Source organism: Trachemys scripta, chromosome 1 (assembly GCF_013100865.1).
Source record: "Trachemys scripta elegans isolate TJP31775 chromosome 1, CAS_Tse_1.0, whole genome shotgun sequence".
Classification (NCBI taxonomy): domain Eukaryota; kingdom Metazoa; phylum Chordata; order Testudines; family Emydidae; genus Trachemys; species Trachemys scripta.
In genome coordinates, this window is record NC_048298.1 from 193,918,494 (window position 1) to 193,943,990 (window position 25,497).

Genomic DNA, 25,497 nt, shown 5'->3' on the forward strand with positions numbered 1-25,497 from the left:
GGTTGTTCGTAATGCTGAATAAAACATTATGGTTGTTCTTTCAAAAGTTTACAACTAAACATTGACTTCATACAGCTTTGAAACTTTACTATGCACAGAAGACAAATGCTGCTTTCCCTTTATTTTTTTAGTAGTTTATGTTTAACACAGTACTGTGCTGCATTTCCTTTTTTTTTTTTTTTTGGTCTCTACTGCTCCCTGATTGAGTACTTCTGGTTCCAAATGAGGTGTGTGTTGACTGGTCAGTTCGTAACTCTGGTGTTCAGAACTCTGAGGTTCTATTGTAGTCATAAATATACCAGGCTTCTCTCTTGCTCACATAGAGCACACATCACTCTCTTTTTAAAGCTCATGGACAAATCAATTTAAAAATCAAAGTATTTAAATGCCTCTGTTCTTCCCATATTGCTTACAGCACGGTGTGCTTTCCAAAGATTCCCCACCCTGTTAAAATCGGAGAGCAAATCTAGTTTGCCTTAAAGTGAGTGCTAACTGGGGCTTGGGCTAGACCTAGAGCGGACTGCAATCTTCCTACAAAAAGTTGAGTCGGTGTTGTAACCTGCTGGTAGAATAATAGAAGTGTAGGGCTGGGAGGGACCTCGAGGAGATCTGTTCCATCCCTCTGTGTTGAGGCAGGATTCCTGACGGGTTCATCTAACTTGTTCTTAAGTTACTGCATTGTTAACCTAGTCTTGACTATTGCTTCAGCAGACATTCCTACCCAGATCAGATCATTGGGTGGTTTTGTAATATGGCACAATGATGGAACGTGGCCACCAAATTTATTTTAATTTAACTAGGATTTGAAGATGAAAAGCCAGAGCACTAACCCACTGTTGCCACCCGGTGCCATTTCCCCAGTGTAGTTTGGAAAAGCAGTATGATTCTTTCATTCAGATGGCATAAAGGTGGTACAATTCAGAATGGTGATGGATATAGAGGGAGTAAAGTGCCCGAAGCAAGCAAATTAATCCTCCTTCAAAACCCTACGCGTTGGGAAAAATTAGTTGCTTTGATTTTTACATCTTTCACTCGCAGGACCCCTGGCCATGGTAGCTTTACAGGGATTGTATTTTCAACTTCCCCTTGTGCACTAGGCACAAGCAAGTTACAGCTTTCAGTGTCAGGTATTTGCTGTCTTTTCATCTTTTTATTTCACCCAGTGCCGTCCTTAGGCATATGTAGCATACAAGGCATAGGGTACCTGAAAATTTGGGGCACCCCGGGATCTTCGTGTCCAACCTCCTGCCTTATCCCATCCCTGTTCTTATCTGACCCTTCCTGCAGCTCCCACCACAGCTGGCTGCTGCAGCCTGGTGAGTCTTCCTCCGGAGGGGATCTAGTACTTAAAAGTGAAAAAGCCTTCGAGCCTGCCAGACCTATTAGCACAATATTGAAACTGTTAAAGAGCCATTCAAGTGGTAATGAAGTCATTTAACAGGCATTTGCCAACCCCCAGGTATATACTGTCAGTTTCTGAATTTACTGACAAAAGCAGTTGTGCAAACTGTAATATTTACTCAGAACATGTTAGTCTACAGGACCTTAGTTTAAAATTTGCTTTTAAAATATTTCATTAGTGTGTTGCTGAAGATTATAAAAATCACATCTCTAAAAAATTCTTGCATAGATTTTTAGATGCACAATCTGAGTAGTCATCTTTAGCCTTAAATGCTTGGATCTTCAGACATATAGTTTTTTAAATAAATCCTTCAAAAGACCACCCTTATCTAAAATACACATGTGAGCCTGGGTTGCCATCAGACATAGGGGCACCAGTTTAATAATACTGCATAAGGCCCCATAAATCCTAAGGATGGCCCTGATTTCACCACACATTTACTTTGTCTGTTAACATGTTCTTGCTGTATCAATGGCAAATGTGACCATATATTCTACACACCTGTTTTTATGGGGGAGAGTGTGGGGAGGGAGTGCACGAAGATTGTATTTCAAATCTCCAGTATCCTAGAACCCAACAGGGAGCGAGCGGTTGACGCTTGACATGCCAAAATGAGGATAACAACACTATGGTTTTTTGTCCCGTCTCCGAAGTGTATGCACAGGCAACTGCTGATCTGAATTCAGCACAGACAGTGCTAAGGTAGTGCTATGCACTTCCTAGGAATCTAGTAACTTCTGTGCTCTGTCAACTGATGGACACTCCCTTTTTGATCGAGTACTCTGTAAAATGTAGAATGCACACTTAAACTGCAATAAAAGAAGGCTTCCTAATGTTCATACTCAAAAGTTTTGTTCAGCTACAGGCACCTGTACCTCTGCATGTCTAAGTTGGAAGCTTTGGGATATTTTTGTGTTGCCATTGAGGCTGCCCAGAAACAGTGAAAGGATGCATGGAGGAAGGGGAAGAAGTAAAACAGGCAACAAAGTTTGCTCTACACAAAGTCTTGCAGTTTTCACTTGCCTAGCTGCCATTTTTCATGTTCAGTAATCGTTATGAAAAGTCTGAAAGGCAGAGAGAATTGTCAGCACTGCTGAAACACAGTTGCTTATCTCAGTCTAGTAGGGAATTCTTAGACTGATAAAATAACAGTTGGCAGTCTTTCATTCCTGAAGCAATGCTTCGCATCCGGGTACGACTGCACCTTTCACTCAGACAGGTGTTTTGAAGAGTGTTTTGAAACCAGCACAAGGGCTGATTAGAAATGGCAGACCAAAGCAGTTGGATTTTGCTCTCTCCTCTGTCAGAGAAGGTTTTTGCCATTTGTCTTGGCCCACGCTCTGGAAACACTATGTCATTCGTGTTGCAGATAATGCTGCCGTCCTTGGCTTCAACATAGTGTCCTTAGCTTCACCATTCTCTTGGTACATCACTAGCTGCCCAAATTCTCTGAGAATTTTCCATTTAAACGTGTGCTGTAAAGACAAAATAATTATTAGGTTTATAGACAAAAACTACTAATGTGCTTGACTGACAATCAATGAACAGAGAAAGATCATGAAGTCAAAGATAGGAAAGGCCCATTAGCCCAGATCCTGCACATGCACAGAGCCCCATGATTTTAATAGGACTCCAGTCGGGCCCTGGAGTCCATCAGTGCAGATCCAGTTGTAGGGTCTAGGCCTTACTCTTCAGGTGCATCTCACCCTGCAAATGCAAGAAATGCCCCCTCTCCCTCAAACAGAGGCCTACTTTAACATTGCTTAGTTTCAGTTGCTGCTAGAATAAAGAGGCATTAACTTTAAAAATTCCTGTATTGTAGCAATATAGCCAAGCCTCAGTTGACCCTCTTATTTTCATATCAGTGAGGATTTCCCAATAAATGATCTGACCTTCCGTAAGGTAAAAATTAAATCGCTAAAGCAGAAGAATTTTTTGCTTTAATACTAAAAAGTGGAATGGTCACTTCACAATCTGCCCAGGGTGTTGTTTCACCTGGGGCTACATGCACCCTGCACCACTAGACTGAAAAGCTAAAATGACGTAGGGCCAGATCCTCTGGTGCATTAGGAAAGCTTTGCACTGCTCCCTTAGCACAAACTGGTTCTAAAACTAGTAGATGCAGGAGAATCAGTCTAGTATAGGGGACCCATCCCTGCAGTGAGTCCCGAACCACCTCCCCTTCCCATGTCTGGTACTGGGCTGTGCCTGGGGAAAAGGGAGAGTGGGCCTGGCTTGCTCCTACACTCTGTTGTTAGCCAAAGCAAACCAGATTAGTCTTTAGGGGTCTGACCCTGAGCAGAGAGAACCCCAACCTGCAGGGGAGGAGTTGTCTTTTTTTAATGTGTCCATACGGTGCCCAGCACCATGGGGCGCCACCATAAAACAGATATTTATTACAACCAATATTAATGTGGCACAAGTAGTTTTTCACTTAACTACATGTTTATGAGCCAGGTCCTGGGGTCTGGCCAAGAAGCACTCAATATAAGTCAAGAGGAGACTTTAAATAAACTGCTTATACCATGTAAACAGACTTTGCTGTCTGGAGGAGAAAACCCATTGTTTATAAAAGGTCATTAAGCAGGAAATAGTTTAATGCCTGTTGATTTTAAAATGGGAACAACTGTGTTGAATCAGCCCAGAATGGCCTGGGGAGTGTATAAAACAACTGTTCATTAAACCAGTTTATATATCAAATGCAAAGCTAAGCATTTTTTGATGTGAAGGATGCTTGCTTGCATTAGATATTTTAAGTCGTATTTGTGCAGCGCAGTTTGTTATAGCAGCTGTTTATATGCTTTTAAAGCAGTGTATTTTCTGGACTTTTATACAGTAATTCCCCACAGATCCACTGTATCTCTAGCTAATTTTGCAGATGCAGCACAGGACATGGTTAACACTTGTCACACAATAAATAATATCAAGTAGCCTCCAAACAATCCTATCTCTGTCCGCTTTCACTAGATCTGAGTTTGTTTTTAAATCATGCCTTGTTTTCTTTTATTACAAATGGGTACTGCCCTTCTAAACTGGCCTGCCACATTACATCTTGTACTCTTGGCCATTAAAATGTTAACAGACTGTAGGTTTAGACTATATTTCTTCGTTAGGGAAAGGAGAGTACATAACGCATGTTCTAAAGATATGGGCCAGATTCTAAGGTGGTGTAAACAGGCATAGATCTACTGAAGTAAATGGGACTATCTGGATTTGAACAAGGGGAGGATTTGTCCCCCTAAGAGGTGGTATACAGAAAGGAAGAGAGCAGCACTTTTGAGGCATATACTGAATTTGTATGAAGTCAGAAATGGTTAATCTTGGGCAGTTTAAAAACAAATCAAATATTTTGTAGAGAGCTGTGGCACTGGAACCCTGAAGTTACGTAGCTCCTAAGACACTTATGGTAAGTGCGTGTCTGATCTTTCACTACTTACTATTGTGCTGTGCTCCATCTTCATTTTGTTGAACATCTGTTAAAAGAAATGCAGCATTTTAAATATGTGAGGTGGTTATTATCTCTTCTTTGCAGTAGCCCCAAGGAGCATCAATAAAGAATCAAAGTCCATTGTGCTAGGCCAGGGGTAGGCAACCTATGGCACGCGTGCCAAAGGGGCACGCAAGCTGATTTTCAGTGGCACTCACACTGCCCAGGTCCTAGCAACCGGTCCAGGGAGCTCTGCATTTTAATTGAATTTTAAATGAAGCTTCTTAAACATTTTAAAAACCTTATTTACTTTGCAAACAACAATAGTTTAATTACATATTATAGACTTATAGAAAGAGACCTTCTAAAAACGTTAAAATGTATTACTGGCATGCGAAACCTTAAATTAGAGTGAATAAATGAAGACTCGGCACACCACTTCTGAAAGGTTGCCGACCCCTGTGCTAGGCATTATGCAAACAGTCCCTGCCTCCAAGAGCTTACAGTGTAGGTTATGATAAGAGGCAACAGGTGGATGGAACCCACAAATGGAAGAGAAGGATGAGGCAACAGGAAAGCAGGCACATCATTGTACAGTTAGCAAATATCTTTGCTCACTACCTCTCTAGCCTTATAAGGATGAAAACATTAGAACAGTCTAAAGATACAAATTAAGGTTTTATAAATTTCCAGGCCTTTATGAATAATTCCAGCTTGGCTCTACACAACATTAATCTTCATGAGAAAAAGTTACGAGCCTCAGGTTTGTTGGGCCAAGTAGTGATCTTGTCTAGCAATTCATCTTACACTTAATTATTTATCCTGAGTCTGGCACAGTTACAACTACACTGCATAACTTAGTTACCTGGATATTACATAATGGAGTTTGAATGCTGAGACTATGGCTTTAAATCACAGCCCTGCAATGGTTTGGAGTGGCTTTGCACCACCCTGTGGCAGTTCCAAGAGGTATTGTGCCTCAGGGAAGCGCAAAGCCCCAAGTGAGCACAGCTGATGCAGAAGGAGGCAGGTCCCTGCTTTCTCACCACCCCTTTGGGAGTGCCTAGTGCTGCTAGCCAGTAACAACCCTTGAATGTGGCTAGCCCCTGCATGAGGACAAAGAAGGAAAGCTCTTTGTGTTCCCCCAGTCTTACATGCTCTCCCTGGCATCTCTGCAATTTGCCCCACAATAAGAGCGCACATACATGGGTAAATATTGGAGCTGGCTAGGAATTTTTTGATGAAACTTTTTTTTTTCTGGAAAATGCTGCTTTGTTAAAACTGACACTTCCCATGGGAAATGGTTGGTTTGGATGAAACATTAGTCAGGAGGGTTTCTCAGGTTCAGGTTGGAATATTTTTTTGAAGGGATGGGGAGGAAGGATCAGAGAAAGACCCACCACCGAATAGCCAATAGTCCAGTGAACTCATTTAGGATGTGGGAGACCCCAGGTTCAAACCCCTGCCCAGGGCTCCCACATCCCAGATGAGTGCCTTAACCACCAGGCTATTGGTTATTCTGGGGTGATTCTCTCTCATTTTTTGCAAAAATATTCATCAGGTGTCTGTTTCATTCTGATGCGGAATGGAACTTTTTTTTTTCAAAATCTCAAATTTTCACCATATGGGACAACAGTTCCACCCCCATCTCCTCAGCTCTAGTATATCTTCAGTCTTGTTATCGAGACATCTATTGGAGCTCTCTTTTGTTTTATCTTGTAAAGTGCTGAAATTTCTGTGGGGGCAGCTACAGAAATGCAAGCAATCACATTTGTAAACAAGGATTTGTTTGCTTGTTTGTTACATGGAATCCTAGTAAGAGATGATTGGTTGTCACTTGGGAAATTGTAGGAAACTGTAGGGAATTTGTAAAAGGATCTGGAGCCTTTCATCTAGGGACTAGACTTGGTGACCTCTCAAGGTCCCTGCCAGCCCTAAACTTCTATGATTCGGTAAATCATTGATTCTAATCTTCTCAAGACAGGTGATAATCCCCAGTGATTATCATCCAGTTTTGGTTTGGTCTATATGAACTGTGTGTGTGATCTCAGTCCAGTTCTTAATGGAAAGCTGTCCATATTGCACAAACCCCTCCTTATCATTACACTCCTTTTGTGGATAGTCTTGGCAGAGAAGCCAAAGACTGAATAGATGTGGAGCCCGAATTACCATTGTATTCAAAGGAATGGTTCCTCAGGTGTGAGGTACGTTGGTATAACACCATGAAAAAGTTTACACTGCTACTTCTCATGATGTACCAGTTCTGTGGCTACTTAGGAGTATAGCTCCCACTGTTGTCAACTCAGCACTTGTCATACGCTCTAGTTTCACTTATAACGTAGAGAATTCACAACTACGTATGACAAATTGTAGAATATGAAATATTTTGGAAAAATGAAAAGAACTAGAATATATATATCTAACCAACAAGTGTAAATGGTTTAATTACCGGCATATGATCTCCGGTGACGGAATTTCCTTTTCCACAGCCAGCAGGTTAAAACAGCTAGACCAGCTAACACAATGGCAATGGCAAGGACACCTCCAGCCTGAGCTCCTGGTTCATTTAGATCTAACAGATTGCTTCTGGTCGAGTTAGAGTTTGTGACGTTTTCCGAGTCTGAAGAGGAATAGAGAAAAGGAGAGAGATGCTCTCAAACTTCATTCCAGATGAGCGTTCAACTGCATTTTATAGACATGAGATTCACAAAAGTCTATAGGCTTCTATAGCCCTCCTATACAAATAACTTTCATCCCACCACCACCAATATTTTCTGAACAAGGCCAAATTTCTACCTACATGGTTTTTAATTATTAATCAATATTACACACAGTTTTTAGGCATACATTTTCCTCCTGTGGAAGGATTTAGTAACACAACTTCTCTTGAAAATGACAGCACTATGTGTGTTCAAGTGACAAAGTCCTGCCCACACCAAAGCTGGCTGTCATTTTGGATATGCTCTTCTGAGAAAGGAATCTACTGAACAGCTTTCGAAGATTAGTTTTTGAGTGATTTGTTGTACTCAAAATTAGACTTGTTTTCAAACAAGAACGAGGGCCAGATCTTTAGCTGGGGTAAGTTGTAACTCCATGGATATCTGGTCCCGAAGCTTTCAAAGCCTCACCAATGACCATGAGGATTCCCTAAAGAGACAACCCAAAATGGCTGGCAATTGCCATGAGACCCTGCAGTTCATCCTGCAGGTCACCACACTACACAAGTGACAGCACAGGGAGTACATATTGTTGTGCCTGTATATTTATTTATATATTACCAACCCACAGATACACAATGATATGACTTTAAAACTGTTGCTGTCTCATTGGACCAAGTACAGGATTTTGTAGGCTCCTGCGGGAGCCATGAAGACTCAGCTGCCATCGTGACATCGTTCCTTTAGTGGAGAAAATCCCCTACAACCATTTTAAAACTTTGTTTCCGACTCCAAAACCTACTGAAATGAGATTTCTATGAAAATTTAGCTTCTAATACGTATTCCGCTGTATGTGAGCAAAAATCTCTGGCAGAATAATTGTTCACATATGCCTTAAGAATAGGGTTGCTAACCTTCCAAGATTGGCCTGGAGTCTCCAGAAATTAAAGATTAATCTTTAATTAAAGATTATGTCATGTGATGAAATCCCCAGGAATACATCCAATCACAATTGGGAACGCTACATAAGAAGCCCCATCCTTTCCTCAGGGCACTTGCTGGTTTGGTTGTGCTGCTTCATTTCCTCCTGGCTAGTAGGGACGATGCCCCAGTAAGGGACAAGAGAGGTGATGAGAAAGCTCCGATATCTTCTGGTCCCAGCCCACAACACAAGTTGTGTCCTCTCCCCACCTTCTCGGGGCCAGCTCATATCATACTCTTAACCCCATAGCCTATTCTTCTTCTGCCCTGTCTCAGGAGACATTCACCACTTCTCCTCCTCTTTTCCTGGTTCCAGATTCCCCTTCCATTCAGCAACCATGGCAGACAGTAGGTTTGAGCTGTTGCCTATAGACTTGTATTTTTTTTTAATATCTGCTGTAAATAAGCAATAAAATCAGCACATGTGCATTCAGAATAATGGGTGAAATCCTGGCCCTATTGGAGTCAATGGCAAAATTCCCATTGACTTCAGTGGGGTTACGTTTTTTTGTTTGTTTGCTTGCTTCTAAAAACATTAGAGCGATGTATTCTGGAAAAGTTAATCAACCTTATAAAAGGTAAAATAATTCTTTTCAGAATGAATGTGACAAAATGTCTTTAGGAAGATAATAGTGAACGGGTTATTCCTATTTCCTACAGGGTGGAATGTTGGCACTAGCAAGCTACCAAATGCCCCTTATCTTGCAATCTGTACTCATGTATGCGTGATCTTTGCTCACGCTAGTAATCACATTGATTTCATTGGTATTACTTCACTGAGTTTGCAAGATAGATCCCTTTAGGTCTGACCCTGCAGCTGGCTCTGCAAAGGCATGGGGGTCTACCCACATAGTGCTGCTTGCAGGATCAGGGCCTAAGATTGCAATGTCTGGGGCAAGGCTTTATCTTGTCTTTATGCTTGTCTGTAAGGCATCTATCACACTACAGGTGCTACAGCGTGTAAATATAGATTTGTACAGAACAGGAAAAGTTATCTGTTTTATGAATTTGAGTGGCTAAGTCTTGGTTTTTATTACTAATAACTTCCATCAGCAATAAATGGTCTATCATCCATGTGCCTCTCATTGATTGTTCTGAATGCTTTGGCCTAATACCATTTCCAGTTATTTGGTGCTTGGATGAATAATCCAGTTAGACATTTGGTACAAACCTAGTTTCAAATGTCTCTTTGTCTTCAAAGCAGCTTTGGAGACTGAAAACAGAACTTTAAAACTACCCACAGAAGGAGCATAGCTAAGAGAGTGGTTGTCAACCAATGTGGTGGGACTTCAGGAGTCATGGATCCACTACATATTAAAATGTCTTTCCTTTAAAAGTAAGCCTTCAGCACTGAGCTAGGCCTAGCGTGGTTCCCACAGGAGCTGAAGAGGGAATCATAGTGATTCCAAAACTGTTTCAGGGGAGTGGGAGAGAACTTCTGTGATCAGGATGGTGCTTCTTACTTCCACACAGAGGAACGGTGATCTGTGTGCAGATCTAGGAGGCCTAAGAGGGTGTTTAGCTTCATTTGAAAAAAGTCACATTTAAATATAAACACTGTGGCCTAAATTTATATAGGCTTTAAAAATTAAACTCATTTCAGTAGGTTACTGGACTATCATGCTGTTAATTAGGCTCCTACTCATCAGAGATGTACATGTAGACACACACACACCTGTTATTTGCCAAATATTAAGCAACTTACAGAGGATAGTTAGATTTTGCTGTAGTAGTTCATTTTCTATGATGCATCCTATTTTTATATCAGAATTCGCTTCAATCTTCAGTGTGCTGAAAACACTGTATGTGCCATCATTGTCTTGGGTGATCTTTAATGATGATGGATGGAGGGAGCTGTTGTCTGTTCTATTTATCCAGTAAATGTTTGGCTTTGGGTATCCTTGGCTATAATTGCAACTTAATGTCACCTCTTCTCCAATATTTGGGTGGATTCTTATAGGTCCACTTAGTACTGGCAGGCTGTTATTGGCTGGAAAAGGAAAAAAACATTAGCATTTTATAATCTTTTCAAAAGATTAAGGAATGACTCAGATTATAGAGCACATGTTCTGGGGATTATAAATTCATAGCTCAGACATAAATATCAGCCTGCGTGGACATTAGGCCAATTACTTCAGTGATTTACTGAAGGAGTCAGAAGGCCAAACCAAAGGGGAAAAGGGTCTTAAACTCACTTCAGTAGCATTTTGCAAGAAGATTCTGAACTAACTCAGAGAAGGCCCCACCATGGAAGAGGTTGTAAGAGACGTATCAGAGAGCAGAGCTCTCCCAACTGTTCTCCTTGTGGAGATCCCCCATAATGCCTATCAGGGTAGATGGGGATACACACATAGTTGCACAGAGGAAGCCCTGCCTCCAAGCTTGGCAGAACTGCATGAGGCTAGGGCCATCCACATGGAGATCCTATGTCCTCTGCACTGGCTTTAGCAGCTTCTTTCCCTGGCAACACAGTTCCATTGCACAAATAAGGAACCCTGGACCACGCAGAGAGACTTCTGCAGGTGACAGGAGTGGGTGTATGGTCGTAAGGAACTGGCTGATCTCCCTATTTCCACATGGAGGAATACGATCCATGCGTGGATCTAAGAGGCAAAATCCAGGCCTTCCTTTGCACACAGTACTATTTTAAAGCTATTTGGGGCTAACTGACTTTGTCTCTTTCAGTCTTCCAACATATCACAAAGCAACAAAGAGTGGTATATGAAGGCAGATCAGATTAACAAATGAAGTACTGCTTTACACCACAAACCACTCTTTACAACATAAATTCCCAGCTTGCTTACAAAATATTGTTTTCATTAAATAATTTTCCAACTGGATAAACTTCCAGAGGACATGGATACTTTTCACAAGGGACAGGGCTTTAATTCGGAGAGTGGCAGGAAGCCCAAAAGAGGATCTACTCTTATTTTCAGTTTACTGCCTAAGGCTATGATCCTACAGTCAGATTCAACCCAACACTTTCAATAGGGTGTTGCCCAGAGGCGTTGGCTCGTGATCATCAGATGGGAGGATTAGGGACTAACTTTTTTTTTTAAGCTTAGATTCTGGCCAAAGTGAGGCTATGCCCTCTGCTTCTTCACATCTGTGAGCTGTGGGAACTGCACAGTAACATTTGCTCCAAGCGGAACTGTTTATGACGGCCAGAAATGAAGAGTCAGTTAAGCAGAGTTAGAATTGCTATCCACAGCTTCAGAGTCACTGCCTTGGATTTTATTAGGATGGGGATGGTGTGAGTAAATGCAATAAGGCAGAGGAGTTCAGAGGTTATGAAACCTATACTGGTGAAAATAAAATAGATCACTTCATCATTCCAAGCAGAAAGAAATATGGGGGGGGGGAGGATGGGGACCAGAACAGCTGCTGGAAGAGAGCCAAAAATTAGGAGTGTACCAAATAGCTAATCGTCACTTTTTTTATTTGTATTTTATAGCATTTTAGATCCCCAGTCACAGAACTGGACCCTGTTGTGCTCGTGCTATACAAACGGGACAAAAGATGCCCCCTGTCCTAAACAGTCCTTGGTTCAGCCAGGTACTTAAGCACATCCATAACTTTAACATGTTTAAGTGTGTTGCTGAAGCTGAGCTAATCTGACTAGCTGGAATTGTTATATGGGTGAAGCCAAATAGCTATACGGTTACTGAATAATGAAGTATAAATATATTAAAGTGGATCATTACAGCAGAATGTTTGTAATGAGAATCAACACCAACCGTAAATCAGCCTCCCAAAACATGGCACAATATATATTGCTCTTTCTATTGCATTTGGTTACTAACTTATTGCCATTTCAAAATATACTGATAACACTGCACTGCAAATGGAACATTACTTGTGGTTCCATTGTGCGCACATTGGGATTTCTCTCACCCTTTGTCCTAATTAAAGCTTGTTTTCCAAAATACATTTTGGCACCTGATTCTGAAAAAAAATTACTTTTACTCCCTACCCCCAATCTGTGTTGGGTTCATATCACATCGGGCTCTCGGGAAAGGGGCAGGGGAAGCAGTAGTGCCAGCCACGCCACAGATATCATTGGGCTTTGGAAAGTCATTAAAAAAATAGTCATCTGAAGACAAATAACAAAACTGTCACTGGGATTTGGCCAAGTACTTGTCTGAGTCAGAATTTGGATACAGTCCTGCCTGAAACTGACTTGTTTAACTACCCTCTCAGTAAACATAAGTGTTCCCTCGGTGAACAGCTGAGGGAAGGGTAAACCAAACAGTCTGTGCTTCAAAAGTTGGAGGACTAGATGGTTTTGAATTGTTTATTGTAATACTGTCCTTGACCGAGTTAAAACCGAGTTGGATTGTCTAAGGGAGGCAAATTAGTGTGGTGGCACCACCACCATTTGGGGCATGGGGAAATCCTCCTCCCTTAGCCTATTGTGTGACAAATGCCCCTTCTGCAGCATCCACAGAGATCTAGGGTGGCAAACTGCTGTTTAATATTGGTTTTATATGGAATAGAAGGGCTTACCTGCTACCTTGAGGGCCACATCTGCATTGTGAATAACCCTGAAAACGACGTCCTTTTTCTGTACTATGCACCGGTATGTGTGTTCATCTCTCAGGCTGACGTTTAGCAGCAGCAGAGAAAAAATGCCATTTTCCAGCTTATCCTGAAATAATCGAGTCCTGTTTCTGAAGTCTGCACACTGCTCGCTTTGGTTCTCATGACCAGAATTAAAGGTGTGTACCACTGAACATGGTTTTGAACCATCCGCTATTTGCCAAAAGACCCGGAGCTTATTTAAAATGAATTTTTTCTCTGGAGTATAAATGCAACTCAGTTCAGCAGTGCTGCCTATTGTGCTGATAACTTTCTTATCTTCCTCTGCAGTAACTAGAAAGATAAAAAGGGGAACAAAGAGAAAATCAGTCTGAAGAAAAGCAGTTTAATATACTTGTCACAATCCTACTTACCAGCTTGTTTGAAAAGGAGTACTTATATTTTCAAAACAAGAATATCAATATTCACTTGTTTGTAAAGAAAAATAATTGCTTAGGGCCAAGTTCTGATCTCATTGCCACCAAAGAAGGGAGAAAGTATGATCCAGTGATAAGGACACAGGTTCAAAGTTCTCTTCTCTGCCACCAACTTTGAGTGTGACATTGAGCAAGCTACTTAATCTCTCTGCTTCTCAATTCCCCATCTGTAAAATGGGGATTAAAGTGGAGACAATAGCACTTCCCCACCTCACCAGGGTGTTGTGAGAACAAATACATTAAAGACTGTGAGGTGTTTAAGTAAAGGGGTGAGAGGCATACAAGTACCTACAATAGAAACAAAGTAACTGTGACTCCACTTGAGGTACTCCTTGCTTGCACTGGTATTACTGATCCTTAAAGATCATGTGTAGCATTATGTATCCATTTGTAACAATTTACCAAGGGATGTGATGGATTCTCCATCTCTGACAATCTTTAAATCAAGATTGGATGTTTTTTTCTAAAAGATGTGCGTTAGGAACTATTTTGGGGAAGGTCTATGGCCTGTGTTATACAGGTGATCAGACTAGATGATTACAATTGTCCTTTCTGGTCTTGGAATCTCTGAACAAACATTATATGGTCCCTATGTTAAACGGACAACAAATAGCAAAATTAAAGTAAAGAATAGCAACTCCTTAAAACACAAAGAAATAAAATATTGGTTTTGAGACGATATTTTCCATGGGCAAAATTCAGACACTCAGGCATGTTGACTGGAACCTATGTAGAGGGGTGGACCTGTTTAAATCAATGGGACTAGACCCAGGGCCGGTCCTATACCAAATGGTGCCCCACGCAAGGAGCGTCTTTGGTGGCCCCCCCATTTGTTAAACTTTTGAATACCTTACAGCACCCCAAACCCAGTGCCCCTCAAGCCCTTCACCCTAGGCGATCATCTGGGTCGCCTGCCCCTAAATGCGTCCCCGACTACACCCATGAGAAAGTAATATACACTGTGAGGAAGGGTGACAGATTATAGCAATGCATGGAGAATTTTTTCCTGAAATTCTGTTAAGTTTTAAGTGAAGGATTCTAGACATCGAACCTACATTAAAATCAATAATGACTTTTAATGTACTAATGATGAGTGCAAATGAAAGTAACTCTTGGACTGCCAGGCCCACACCCAAGCCCACTCAGCACACTGTCCCTTGCAGGACTGAAACTTAAACTTAGGTGTTCTATTCTATGCATCTGATGAAGTGGGCTGTAGCCCATGAAAGCTTATGCTCAAATAAATTTGTTAGTCTCTAAGGTGCCACAAATACTCCTGTTCTTTTTGTGAAACTTAAAAGATTCCAGTCTATTAATATAAAATAAAACTTCTTAAACTGTGCCCATCTGTTCTTCAGGTTTCCCTTCCCTACATTTTGACTTCTTCCATGCCCTCGGATATCTCATATCCATGACAGCCATCCTCTCTGGAGGGAGGGCTGGATAATCTTTTAGTTGTCTAGAGAAGGTAGCTAGACATCAGTGTGAGATGGCACCTCTACCCAAGGGCCAGCAGAGGAGCTGCGCTTAGCCCAGGGAATGAATTGTGGAAGGGTTAAAAAGGCTGCTATTTACTCTACTTCACCATTCAGTCCTTTTCATTTTGGCAAACTGCGTTCATGTTCCAAAAGGGTTTATTAGGACCTCATGAAACCCTCTTAGTTATGACCTCGTTTGTGCACCAGCATCATCACTGTTAACAGGGAAGCCCAGGAATTGTGTTTTAGGCTCTGTGTCTGTGACTACTTACACACACGTTTAACTTTATGTACATGAATAATCCATTGAAAGTCCAATGCAACTAGTAATGTGCTTAACGCAGTTATGCTAATCCCAAACATACAAAAACCATGAGTCAGGCCTCACAATATCATGGGATTAATTTAAAAACCACAAGATTTTTTTTTAAATGTTGGCTTCTATTCCTCTGCCTTCTAGTTTCTCGACACATTTATGTTACTTCAAGTTTTTCTCCACAATCATGGGGGCTAGAAACCTACTTTAATCCCCCCATTCAAATAAATGCTAGATTCTCACAAAATCACAGGACTCAAAGGGTCTGAGCCAAAGCCAACTGAAGTCAATGGGAGCCTTTCCATTGACTTCCATATACTTTGGATCAGGACCTGGAGTTTGGAGGAAGAACTCAAAATATTGTAAGAATCATGATAAAATCTCAAGTTTTGGCAACACATTAAACGTGTAAGGGTATGCCTGCATTGCAGCTGGAAGGTGTGATTCCCAGCCTGGGGAGACAGACTCGCACTAGCTCTGCTTGAGCTAGCATGCTAAAACTAGCAGTGTTAATGTTGTAGCACTGGCAATGGCTTGAGCTAGCCCCACCCAGGCTCTGACCCAGAAGGTTGGGCAGGCTTGGACTAGGGTAGCTAGCCCGAGCTGCTGTCAGTGCTGCGACATCTATGCCACGCTGCTATTTTTAGTACACAAGCTCAAGCAGAGCTAGCGCGAGTCTGTCTACCCATGCTGGGAATCGCACCTCCCAGCTGCAGTGCAGACACAGCCTAAGGGTATGTCTACACATCAATTAAACACCCGCGGCTGGCCTGGGTCAGTTGACTAGGAGTTGCAGGGCTCTGGCTGTGGGGCTGCAAAACTGCTGTGTAGACATTTGAGCTAGGGCGGGAGCCCAAACTGTGGGACCCCGTGAGGGACGGCGTTCCCAGAGCCCAGGCTCTAGCCAAAGCCCAAATGTCTACACAGCAATTTTCAGTCTTGCAGACTGAGCCCGGGAGCTGAAGTCAGTTTGATCTGGGCCATCCGCAGACATGCTGTGGGGCTTTAATTCCAGTGTAGAGATACCCTAAGAGGCCTCAGTCCTGTGAACAAAGGTACTACTTGCTATGAATAAGAGTGGCAGATTGTAGCCCTAAATGGAAAGGTCACGGAATCCTGCAGTACATTTACTGCTGATGTGGTAGATTCACATTCTCAACAAACACCCTTCCCCATGCCAAGGTAGAGTGTGCCGTGACTAGGCATGTACGGTTTTAACAAACACTAAACGTGACTCAGCCAAACTTAGATGATTCTGTGTCTAAGAAGAATGGGGCACCTCTTAATTCTTCTATGAAACAGCAAAAATACTTTAAATCTCATTTGATAGTCTCTCTGTCCCCATACCCACATTTTATTTAGAGGTAAATTGGGGAGCTTTTAGTAATCAAGAGTGAGAGAAATGTTTGGGGCTTACCAGTAATGTATGGTGCTATTTGTATTACTGGTATCTGCTTTGTCAGTGCGTCTCAATCTCGATCTGTATAAGTCTTAATGTTCTACTTGTGAAGCCTCCTTTTGGCAGATATGTTGATTATGCCGTGATCACTAGGTCAGCTCAAGACCAGAACTTGCAGAGGGGTTCTGTGCAGGAAGGGCTTTCAAAATTCTGTTGCAAATGTTAACCTCTCTCTCCAAAGGTTAAGGCTAGTGCATTTGCACACAGCACTGTCTAGCTCCTTTTTCATGTTAACTCACTCAGAGCCGGATTCTGATAACTCATTCTGCATAGCACTATATTTCATGAGTGTTCTCATTGACTTCAGTGGGAGTACTCTGGCGGTAAGGTATTATTCAGTCCGAATAAAGGTCCCCAGGTAGTCCCAGTGTCCTTAATAAAATCACAAGGACATTTGACATTCTTTATGCAAATTACAGAAAGTCTCATATTAAAGAATCTTTATGATTCCTGTTCAAAAGTACTGTTTAGATTTCTGATTTATGTTGTGCACATACATACTCTGCATATTCAAACAAATGCTTGTATTAAAAGTGATTATATTGAGAATAACTTTTTCTTAACTTACCGCATCCCAGAGCACAAAGAAACAGCAACCAAAGTCCAGAGCTATAAAAAACAAAAGATAAAAGCTCAATGATGATAATGTAATCGATCGTAAGTGCATACGTACTATTCACAGTTTTAAATACAATAGTAGTAGCGTAGCTTAGCAACAACATATGCATAGAATAAGTACCCACATTTTTGACAGCTACAAAATGTCACTTTAAAATTATCACTCTGGGAAAAAGCAATAAATTGAAGGATAATACACTATATTGGGCTTGATACCAATGCTGTCTACCTTTCTGATTAACAGTTGACTGGATCAGTCTGTGGCATGTCAATGAAACATGTTGATGTGACTACTGAAAGAATAGCTGACTATGCAGATCACCTTCTTGGGTGCATGGGAATATATACATAGATAAAAATGTATATAGGGAATATGTCATGGTGTGGAGTGGTATAAAGGCCTCACTGGCATGACTCTGGGATGGTTGCATTGTTCCCAAGTTGGAAAGCCACAAGTGGGTTATGCAGATCATTCCAGTCATCTCAAATGAGTATTTTGTATATGTCATATGTTACAGGAAAAAAACTATTTTATGAATGTTTTAGAAAGTCCCAATATTTTTTTTAAAGCTATGTTTGTGGAATATAAGAACGGCCATACTGGGTCAGACCACAGGTCCATCCAGCCCAGGATCCTGTCTACCAACAGCGGCCAATGCCAGCTGTCCCAGGGGGAGTGAACCTAACAGGTAATGATCAAGTGATCTCTCTCCTGCTGTCCATCACCACCATCTGACAAACAGAGGCTAGGGACACCATTCCTTACCCATTCTGGCTAATAGCCATTAATGGACTGAACTGCCATGAATTTATCTAGTTCTCTTTTAAACCCTGTTATAGTCCTAGCCTTCACAACCTCCCCAGGCAAGGAGTTCCACAGGTTGACTGTGCGCTGTGTGAAGAAGAACTTCCTTTTATTTGTTTTAAACCTGCTACCCATTAATTTCATTTGGTGGCTCCTAGTTCTTATATTATGGGAACAAGTAAATAATATTTCCTTATTCACTTTCTCCACACCACTCATGATTTTATATACCTCTATCATATCCCTCCCATATGTAACCCTCCACCTGTAAAGTCCAGGTGCCTTCACTGTCATAAGTCTCATTGTTCAGAACTTGTGAGGGAGAAAGATAAAAATGAAAACCAATAAATATAACATGCACTTTCCAAAACAGTCTGGAAAATAGAATCTCTATACATAACAATGCCACAACTCTGACATTGGAGGGGCTAGTGCCCTGTCCCAGTGGACAGGGATTAATTGCTCTTTCCCATTGGTATAAAACCCCCACTACTAGCTCTTCAAAGATGTAAGAAATCAGACTTAAAAGCCATAACACTTTTATGTCTAGCAAAGCTTTTATGGCTGAGATTGAATCTTGCCCATCTTGGGCCTCAGATAGGGTTAATTTGGGGGGAGTGAGGGTGGAAAGGGAGGGGGTGGTAACATTATTCTGGCTGTTTGAGAAAAACAAATGTGGCTGTATGAAGCTGCTCAGGGTTTGGAATGTTAAATAAGTCTCAGTGGGCTGATGTTGCAGCTTAAAATAAATTCATTTCTTTATTACTGGGAAGTTTTTCAAGGAACAACTGGGAATTGTGCACTGTGTAAATTATCACCTCTACATACTTGTATATTATACAGACAAAAAATGTGTTAAAAGAACATTATTAAGGTAGCAAAGTCAAGCATTCAAAAGTTAGAGAATGTCAGAATTAAGGTGGCTTGTACAACCGTACTTTACACCCCCCTTGTGTATATGCATTATGATATAATCTTAATTGCAGATCACATACTATTTTTTTCACTGTACAGCTGCCTCATTCTGTGTACAGACTGGATGGTGCTCACTGAATGAGTAGCTATTTAATATTATATTTTCTCCTCATTCACTGAGTGGCCCATCTCTTCTTTGTGGCACACTTTGGTCTGAAGACAGAATTATTAATTTCCTCATGGACTTTTTTAATGGAGCTCATTGCTATAGTATTTGAATGCTTCACAAACTGTAATTTATTCTCACAGCCCCCTTGTGAAGTGAGAGGAGTGTTTGACTTTGCAACCTTAATAATGTTCTTTTAAAGTAGTTTTGTGTGTGTGTGTATGTGTGTAATTCCCTATGCTTTTATAAAAGCAAACTGAAAAAAGAGAAATTGCATCACATGGAATCATGTGGACAATTGCTTGGGTCATCAGCAGGACTGGAACTTTCAGATCCACTGCAAAGACCTCTACCACTTGAGTAATTGAGTAACTGATAAGAATAGTAGGTTGTTATCCTCCATTGACCAGCACTAGGTGGGGATGAGGCACACATTATGAAACCCATTGGCAGATGAATGGTGACAACCGAGGAATGATGAGACTCAGGAATCTTGGGTTCTATTCCAGGCTCTGGAGGGGAATTTGCTGCAATGAGCATGGAGTCTTTTACCTGTTCCCCAAGCTTGAACCTTTCTGCCCCATCGCCTACAACTTGTTCCTGTCCCGGTGCTGTCTCTTTCCCACCCTGACTCTTGTCTCTCCTTGCCTACTTAATCCCAGTCTCCACTCCTTGGGTTCTTCATCCTAGTCCCCCGCTCTTTGCCCATCCAGTCCTAGGATTCCCCTCTGGACTTGCTGTCTGAGTCCCTAACTCACCCTGCCCGCACCTAGCCAGTGCCAATTCCTGGGCTTCTCATCCAATCCCAGTGTAAACCACCCACATTTTAGCTCCTTGCCTCAATCTCCCTTCCACCTTGGCTCCTTGTCCCAGTCCCTTTGCCCAGCTAGTCCCAGTTCTCCCTCTGCACCCTAACTCTACATCTGATCTCAGCGTTCCCCCCAACCAGCTGGCTCCTAGTCATCTCCTGAATTTCCCTGACCAGTCCCAGTCTCACCAGATTCTGTCTCCCAACCTACTCCATTCCTTCTCCCTAGTCCAGTTTTGTCACCTCTGCATTCAAATCAAACTGCTTCCTCCTCCACACATGCTGGGTGCCAGCAGGGGGGCATTGAGAGGACAGGAGATTCGGGCTCCCGGCACTCAGTTCCAGTGCTTGGGCCTATCCCAGCCCAAAGCAGCTGGGAACTTCCACTACAGCAAAAATCCAGCTCCCCTCCCGTAGCTCTGGGCTGGAGGCAGCATGCTCAGGCCTGGTCCCCACTTAGTCCGGACTTCGGACTAAGGTACGCAAATTCAGCTACGTTAATAACGTAGCTGAATTCGAAGTACCTTAGTCCAAACTTACCGCGGTCCAGACGCGGCCGGAAGTCTCCCCCCGTCGACGCCGCGTACTCCTCTCGGCGAGCTGGAGTACCGGCGCCGACTGTGAGCACTTCCGGGATCGATTTATCGCGTCTTAACCAGACGCGATAAATCGATCCCAGAACATCGATGGCGTGCCGCCGGACCAGCTGGTAAGTGAAGACTAGGCCTTACTCACTGTGTGGAGATGGTGCATGTGCAGTCTGGTTAGCACTAGGAGCTGTGAGGGGATGGTGCATGATCCATGTATATGTATGTGTGTGTTTCTATATAACATATGGCTCTAGAATACCTTCCTTTAAAAAATCACCTTGGTACTATTTTTAAATCCTGTGGTTTTGTTTGTTTGTTTTCCTTCTTAAACAATGGGTCTAATCAGGGGTGGATTAGGGTTTGTGGGGCCCTCTGGGCCAGAGCAAGAGGCGGCCCCTCCTTACCCCTTCTGCCTAGAGTCCCCCTGCCTCCAGCCAGAGAGCAGGCTCGGGGTTCGGGGGCTTGCCCCACTCTGCCCGCCTGGCACTCCTGCTGGGGAAATGGGGTTGGGGCATGCCTTACTCTGCCACCCCCCCCCCCCGGTGCTCCAACTGGGGACCAGGGTCAGGGCACAGGGGTGCCCATTTTTTCCGGCCCCCCCACTTGGCTGTGGCAGCTGGACACAGGACCCACTGGCCCAGTGGCTAATCCACCACTGGGTCTAGTTTCCTGTTGAACCAAAGAGAAAACAACGCTTGATTGTCTTTCATTGGACCTTTCAGGGAATTCCCCTTAAGAGGTATTGCTGGTGCCAATGAGAAAGTAACAAGTGTAAGTGGGACTGTCTGTGCTATGTAGCCAAAATGCATAACAGGTGTCAATATTAAGATGTGTTATTGGATTAGGATCTTAATATTTCAGTCCAGAGTTTAGACAAGACAGATCCAGGGGCTGACCCTCCTCCCTCCTAAGTGGATGTTAATGCTGCTGCAGTCCACAGTGCTTGCAGAGTGGCTCAGTTACTGAGCAGGTGAGAGGATTCCTTCTTTCCTTGAAACCAGAGGAATTCCTCTGTCATGCCCATTTGAGATTAATTCCTGCACCAGCTGGAGTGGGAATGATTTCCACTGACTTAAATGGAAACTGGATCAGTCCCTTAAGTTTCTTTTTAAATGGTTTGTTTTTCTCCATTTATCCTCCCCCCACCCCTATTTTTAAACTTTCGGTGAGACAGGAGAAAGTTTCACTTCCTTATTCTCACACTGGCCCACTGAGATTATAATTCCCACTCTCATCTGCATATTTACATGTACAATTTACCTTCTTATGTGAACTGATTTGATGCAGTTGAAAATTGCAATGTATTTTTTGGTATGTTTTTGCTTTTCTGAGCACATCAAAAATATGATGATGTTCATGGTGCAACAACTGGGTGTTTTGTTTCACATTTAAATCAAATCTATAAACCTTGACTATGTCCTAAACTGTATCAAGAACAGCTCTTTGTGCCTCATCAGTGTTATATTTCTCTTAGCTGAGTTATGAGTCAATTGCCCTAAATCTTTATCTTTTTCATGGCATTTTTCCATAACTGTAGTTTTCCAGATAATATAAAACATGTGTTTGTTTAGATCTTTCTATTGTTCACACCTTAACCAAAAGAAAGTCTGTCTGCAGTGACATTCTCTCTACTTCTCTTTTTAAAGAGATTCTTACAGTGCTTCACAAATAAACATCACTAACCACCTACATGAAACAGTTGGGTGCACTGCTGTGGTTTTTCAGCACAGAATCAGTCATGCAGAATTGAGTGTTGGGGTTGATCACAAAACCCACAGTGCGAGTCATTTTACTGACTTTAATTGTCTTTGTATTCCTAATCCTGAGAGGTGCTGAGCTCCCACAACTCCTACTGTAGTCAAGGGGAGAGGATGGGACTCAGGTGGGAATGATAAAGAGCAGTCCTATTTATTCAATAGGACACACTGACAACTGCACTGGCACTTTGTTGCCACATCTCATTAGAGGCATGACAAACAAATGTAGTCCGTCTCCTTTGCTGTAGTGCATGGTAAAAATGTATTGTCGGGGAATATTCCCCATTGAAAGGAACATGATAAGCAATTGGCCTTGGGGATTAATCAACTTGTAAATGAAGCAAGAAATTTTAGCCTTATGCTGTGCTGCGAGTACTCGATGAAGCATTCACACAAGGGCTTGTCTTCTCTAGGAAAAGGGGTGTGTACCTCTATCACATGGTAATGAGAGCTAGGCAGAGAAATGTTTTGTGGAGGATTTTGCTATTTCCAAAATGGATTTTGTTCCGATTCAGAATAAAAACCAAAAATTTCAAAATTCTCCAGACAAAGGGATGGAGCCCCAGCTCTGGGCAGTCTACCTCGTGTGCTGTCTCAGGGTCTGAGGTCTCCAGCAGCTTGCCAGGTGGGCTGCAGAGGAGCCAGGAAACCAGGCTGGTTTCCATTAGAACCCTGCCTGGTTTCTGGAGGAACTTTGTGAAAATCAAACTGTCTCTGCAGAATGTTTTGATTTCAATGAATCAGCAAATGTCAACCAAAAATGTTTTGTCTGAATTTTTCAGACCACCTGTAGTAAGAACTATCATAAGGTAAAATCCTAGTGAGACAAAGCACTTTGTAGTTTTCACGCAAATTAGGAGTTTGAGGTAAACACTATGCTCCTGCTAGAGTTATAGGGGAAAAAATTTGTACATCTAATTCAATGGGTGTTAAAGTCTCTGCACAGACTTTGGGCAGAATTTGGCTCTGGTAGTGCAGGATATAAGCGCTAATTCTTAACCTGAGAATAAAGAAAGCACCTTTATATTAAGCTAATTAGAACCACAAAGGCCAGTTTTCAGATTCACTGGCGGGGGGGAGAGGGGTCTGTAAAACTTGCCCCTTGTGTTTTTAATTCAATAATAAAGTACCACTACTATTCAACAGCAAAGTAACCTTCTCCTGCCATAACAATCCCAATAGCATTTTCTGCCTTTCTTGCTGTGAATTCCAGTCAGGGTCAAGGGGAGATTTATTTGAGTTGCACATTCCTTTCCCCGTAACACAAGGAGCAGAAACTACTGACTTCTTAGGAGCAGGAGCAGGCCCTCTGGTTTGCCCCTAGTGCCCTCTCTTGATAAAGGAAGATTAAATTATGAGCAGCCTCAGCCTTACCCTGATAACCACATGGATTGGGGGTGGGAATGAATCAACCTACAGGTAAACACACACACCAGTCAGTGGGAAGAGTTGGCAGGAAAAGCTGGACTTTCCTGGAGCCTGGTCATTTTTGTAGTCAGCCCCCCACCCCACCCACCAATTGTACTGACAAAATTGAGAGCAAGTTTAGTGCACCAAAACCCCTCCTGCAGCACAAACACCCAAACCTGGCACCTGGATCCAGAGTGCGCCACCCAGTTTTTGATGCCAACAACCTCCCAATTTCTAACAGCTGAAAAGAGAGCAAGTGTAGATGCTCCTGTTGCATCAAGAAAATCAGGACCATGCTCCCCTCAGCATAACATTGATTGACCTCCCCTTCCCCGTTTGACGCTTGGCTCCCGGGGGTAGGAGCGGGGTCAGTGATTGTCCATTGCTAAGGAAATGAGCTGACTTGGCCGGCTGCCGCTGGGCTGGCAGCACTGTTCAGTGTTTGTCTTTTGGGCGTGCTCGGAGCAGAGCGACATAGTTCTCTAGTGCGATGACCCAGTGGGGGGGGGCTGGGTACTACGACCCGGAGCCCCCGCAGTTACCCAGCGCCAGCAGGCACGTGGGGGGCGCGGGGACGGGGTCCGAGCAGGAGGGAGACCAGGAGTGTGAACCAAGGGCGAGTCTCTGCACTCACCTTCTTAGCTCCATCCTGGCGCGGGGCGCTGCTCGGGCAGCCTCGGGGACTCGGCGGGAGGCGCAGGCACTGGTCCCTCGGCGAGTGGCGGACGGAGAAGCGGTGAAACAGCCGCTGAGCCGTGCCTGGGCTGAGCCAGCTCCTCCCCCCTACGTCGTCCAAACCGGGGATTTCCGCGGCTGGTCCCTTCTCCCTTCCCACGCGGCTGGGGGCAGGAGAGTGACCGCGGGCGGGCCCCCTTCCTCTGCTGCCACCTGCAGCTCCCCGGCCAAGGCGACGAGAGCGGGATCGCGTCCTTTGACGAGCAGAGCCGAGCCGAGCCCAGGCCAGGCGCGCTCCGCCACCCCGCGCCCGGGCGAGCAGCTCAGCCCGCGAGACCCCTGGCCCGAGCGCTTCGCTCTGCAGCCCGGGCAAAGGGGTGTCCCGTCAATGCCCTGAGACGAGTCGCTAGGACTATAGATAATGCACCGGCCCTACCATCTCCACGGGGTTGGTAACCCAGTAGGGCCAACTCCGTGCATTATAAACTCGCCACCCTTTTGTCCTGGGGAGCTTCTCCTAGGCTTCCAGCACCATTCAACTCACTGCACCCACATTGCTGGGCGCAGGACTTAGCTACACCCGAGGTGCTGAATAAAAACAGTTGATGAATGGAAACTACTCACATGCTCCCTAGTAAGTTTCAGCTACACCACACAAGTGAGTCTTCTCCTTTTTAAAAGGCAACCTATTGATTACACAATAGCGAACAGTCACACTGTTGCTGAGTCTGGAACTATAGGGCAGCGGTTTGCAAACTTTTTTTCTGGTGACCCAGTTGAAGAAAATTGTTGATGCCTGTGACCCAGGGGAGCTGGGGATGAGGGGTTTGGAGCGTGGGAGGGGCTCAGAGCTTGGGCAGGGGGTTGGGGTGCAGGGTGGGGCAAGGAATGAGGAGTTCAATGTGGGAGGGGGCTCTGGGCTGGGGCAGGGATGCGGAAGGGGGGCAGGCTCTAGGATGGGGCCAGGGATGGGTCTGGGGTGCAGGAAGGGGCTCCGGGGTTGGGGGGGGCTCAGCGC

General features: G+C 43.5%; 1 protein-coding gene across 1 annotated transcript; it reads right to left on the reverse strand.

Moving 5' to 3' along the window:
* Positions 1–1,645: 1,645 nt before the first annotated feature.
* Positions 1,646–25,069, reverse strand: LOC117868167 (ICOS ligand-like). Its single transcript, XM_034753879.1, has 7 exons — positions 24,439–25,069; positions 17,304–17,344; positions 12,974–13,339; positions 10,173–10,457; positions 7,279–7,449; positions 4,840–4,875; positions 1,646–2,877 (listed from the first exon to the last, which is right to left on the reverse strand). The coding sequence occupies exons 1-7, from the start codon at positions 24,450–24,452 to the stop codon at positions 2,867–2,869; spliced, it is 924 nt and encodes a 307-aa protein (XP_034609770.1). The 5' UTR covers positions 24,453–25,069; the 3' UTR covers positions 1,646–2,866.
* Positions 25,070–25,497: the final 428 nt, after the last annotated feature.

Bases quoted from the DNA above. Each gene is read 5' to 3' on its own strand.
- LOC117868167 (XM_034753879.1), bottom strand. The intron at 13,340-17,303 runs GTAAGTTAAGAA...TTATCTTTCTAG, and splicing joins TCTTTGTGCTCTGGGATGCG to TTACTGCAGAGGAAGATAAG. The intron at 4,876-7,278 runs GTAATTAAACCA...TTCTTTTAACAG, and splicing joins TCACCGGAGATCATATGCCG to ATGTTCAACAAAATGAAGAT.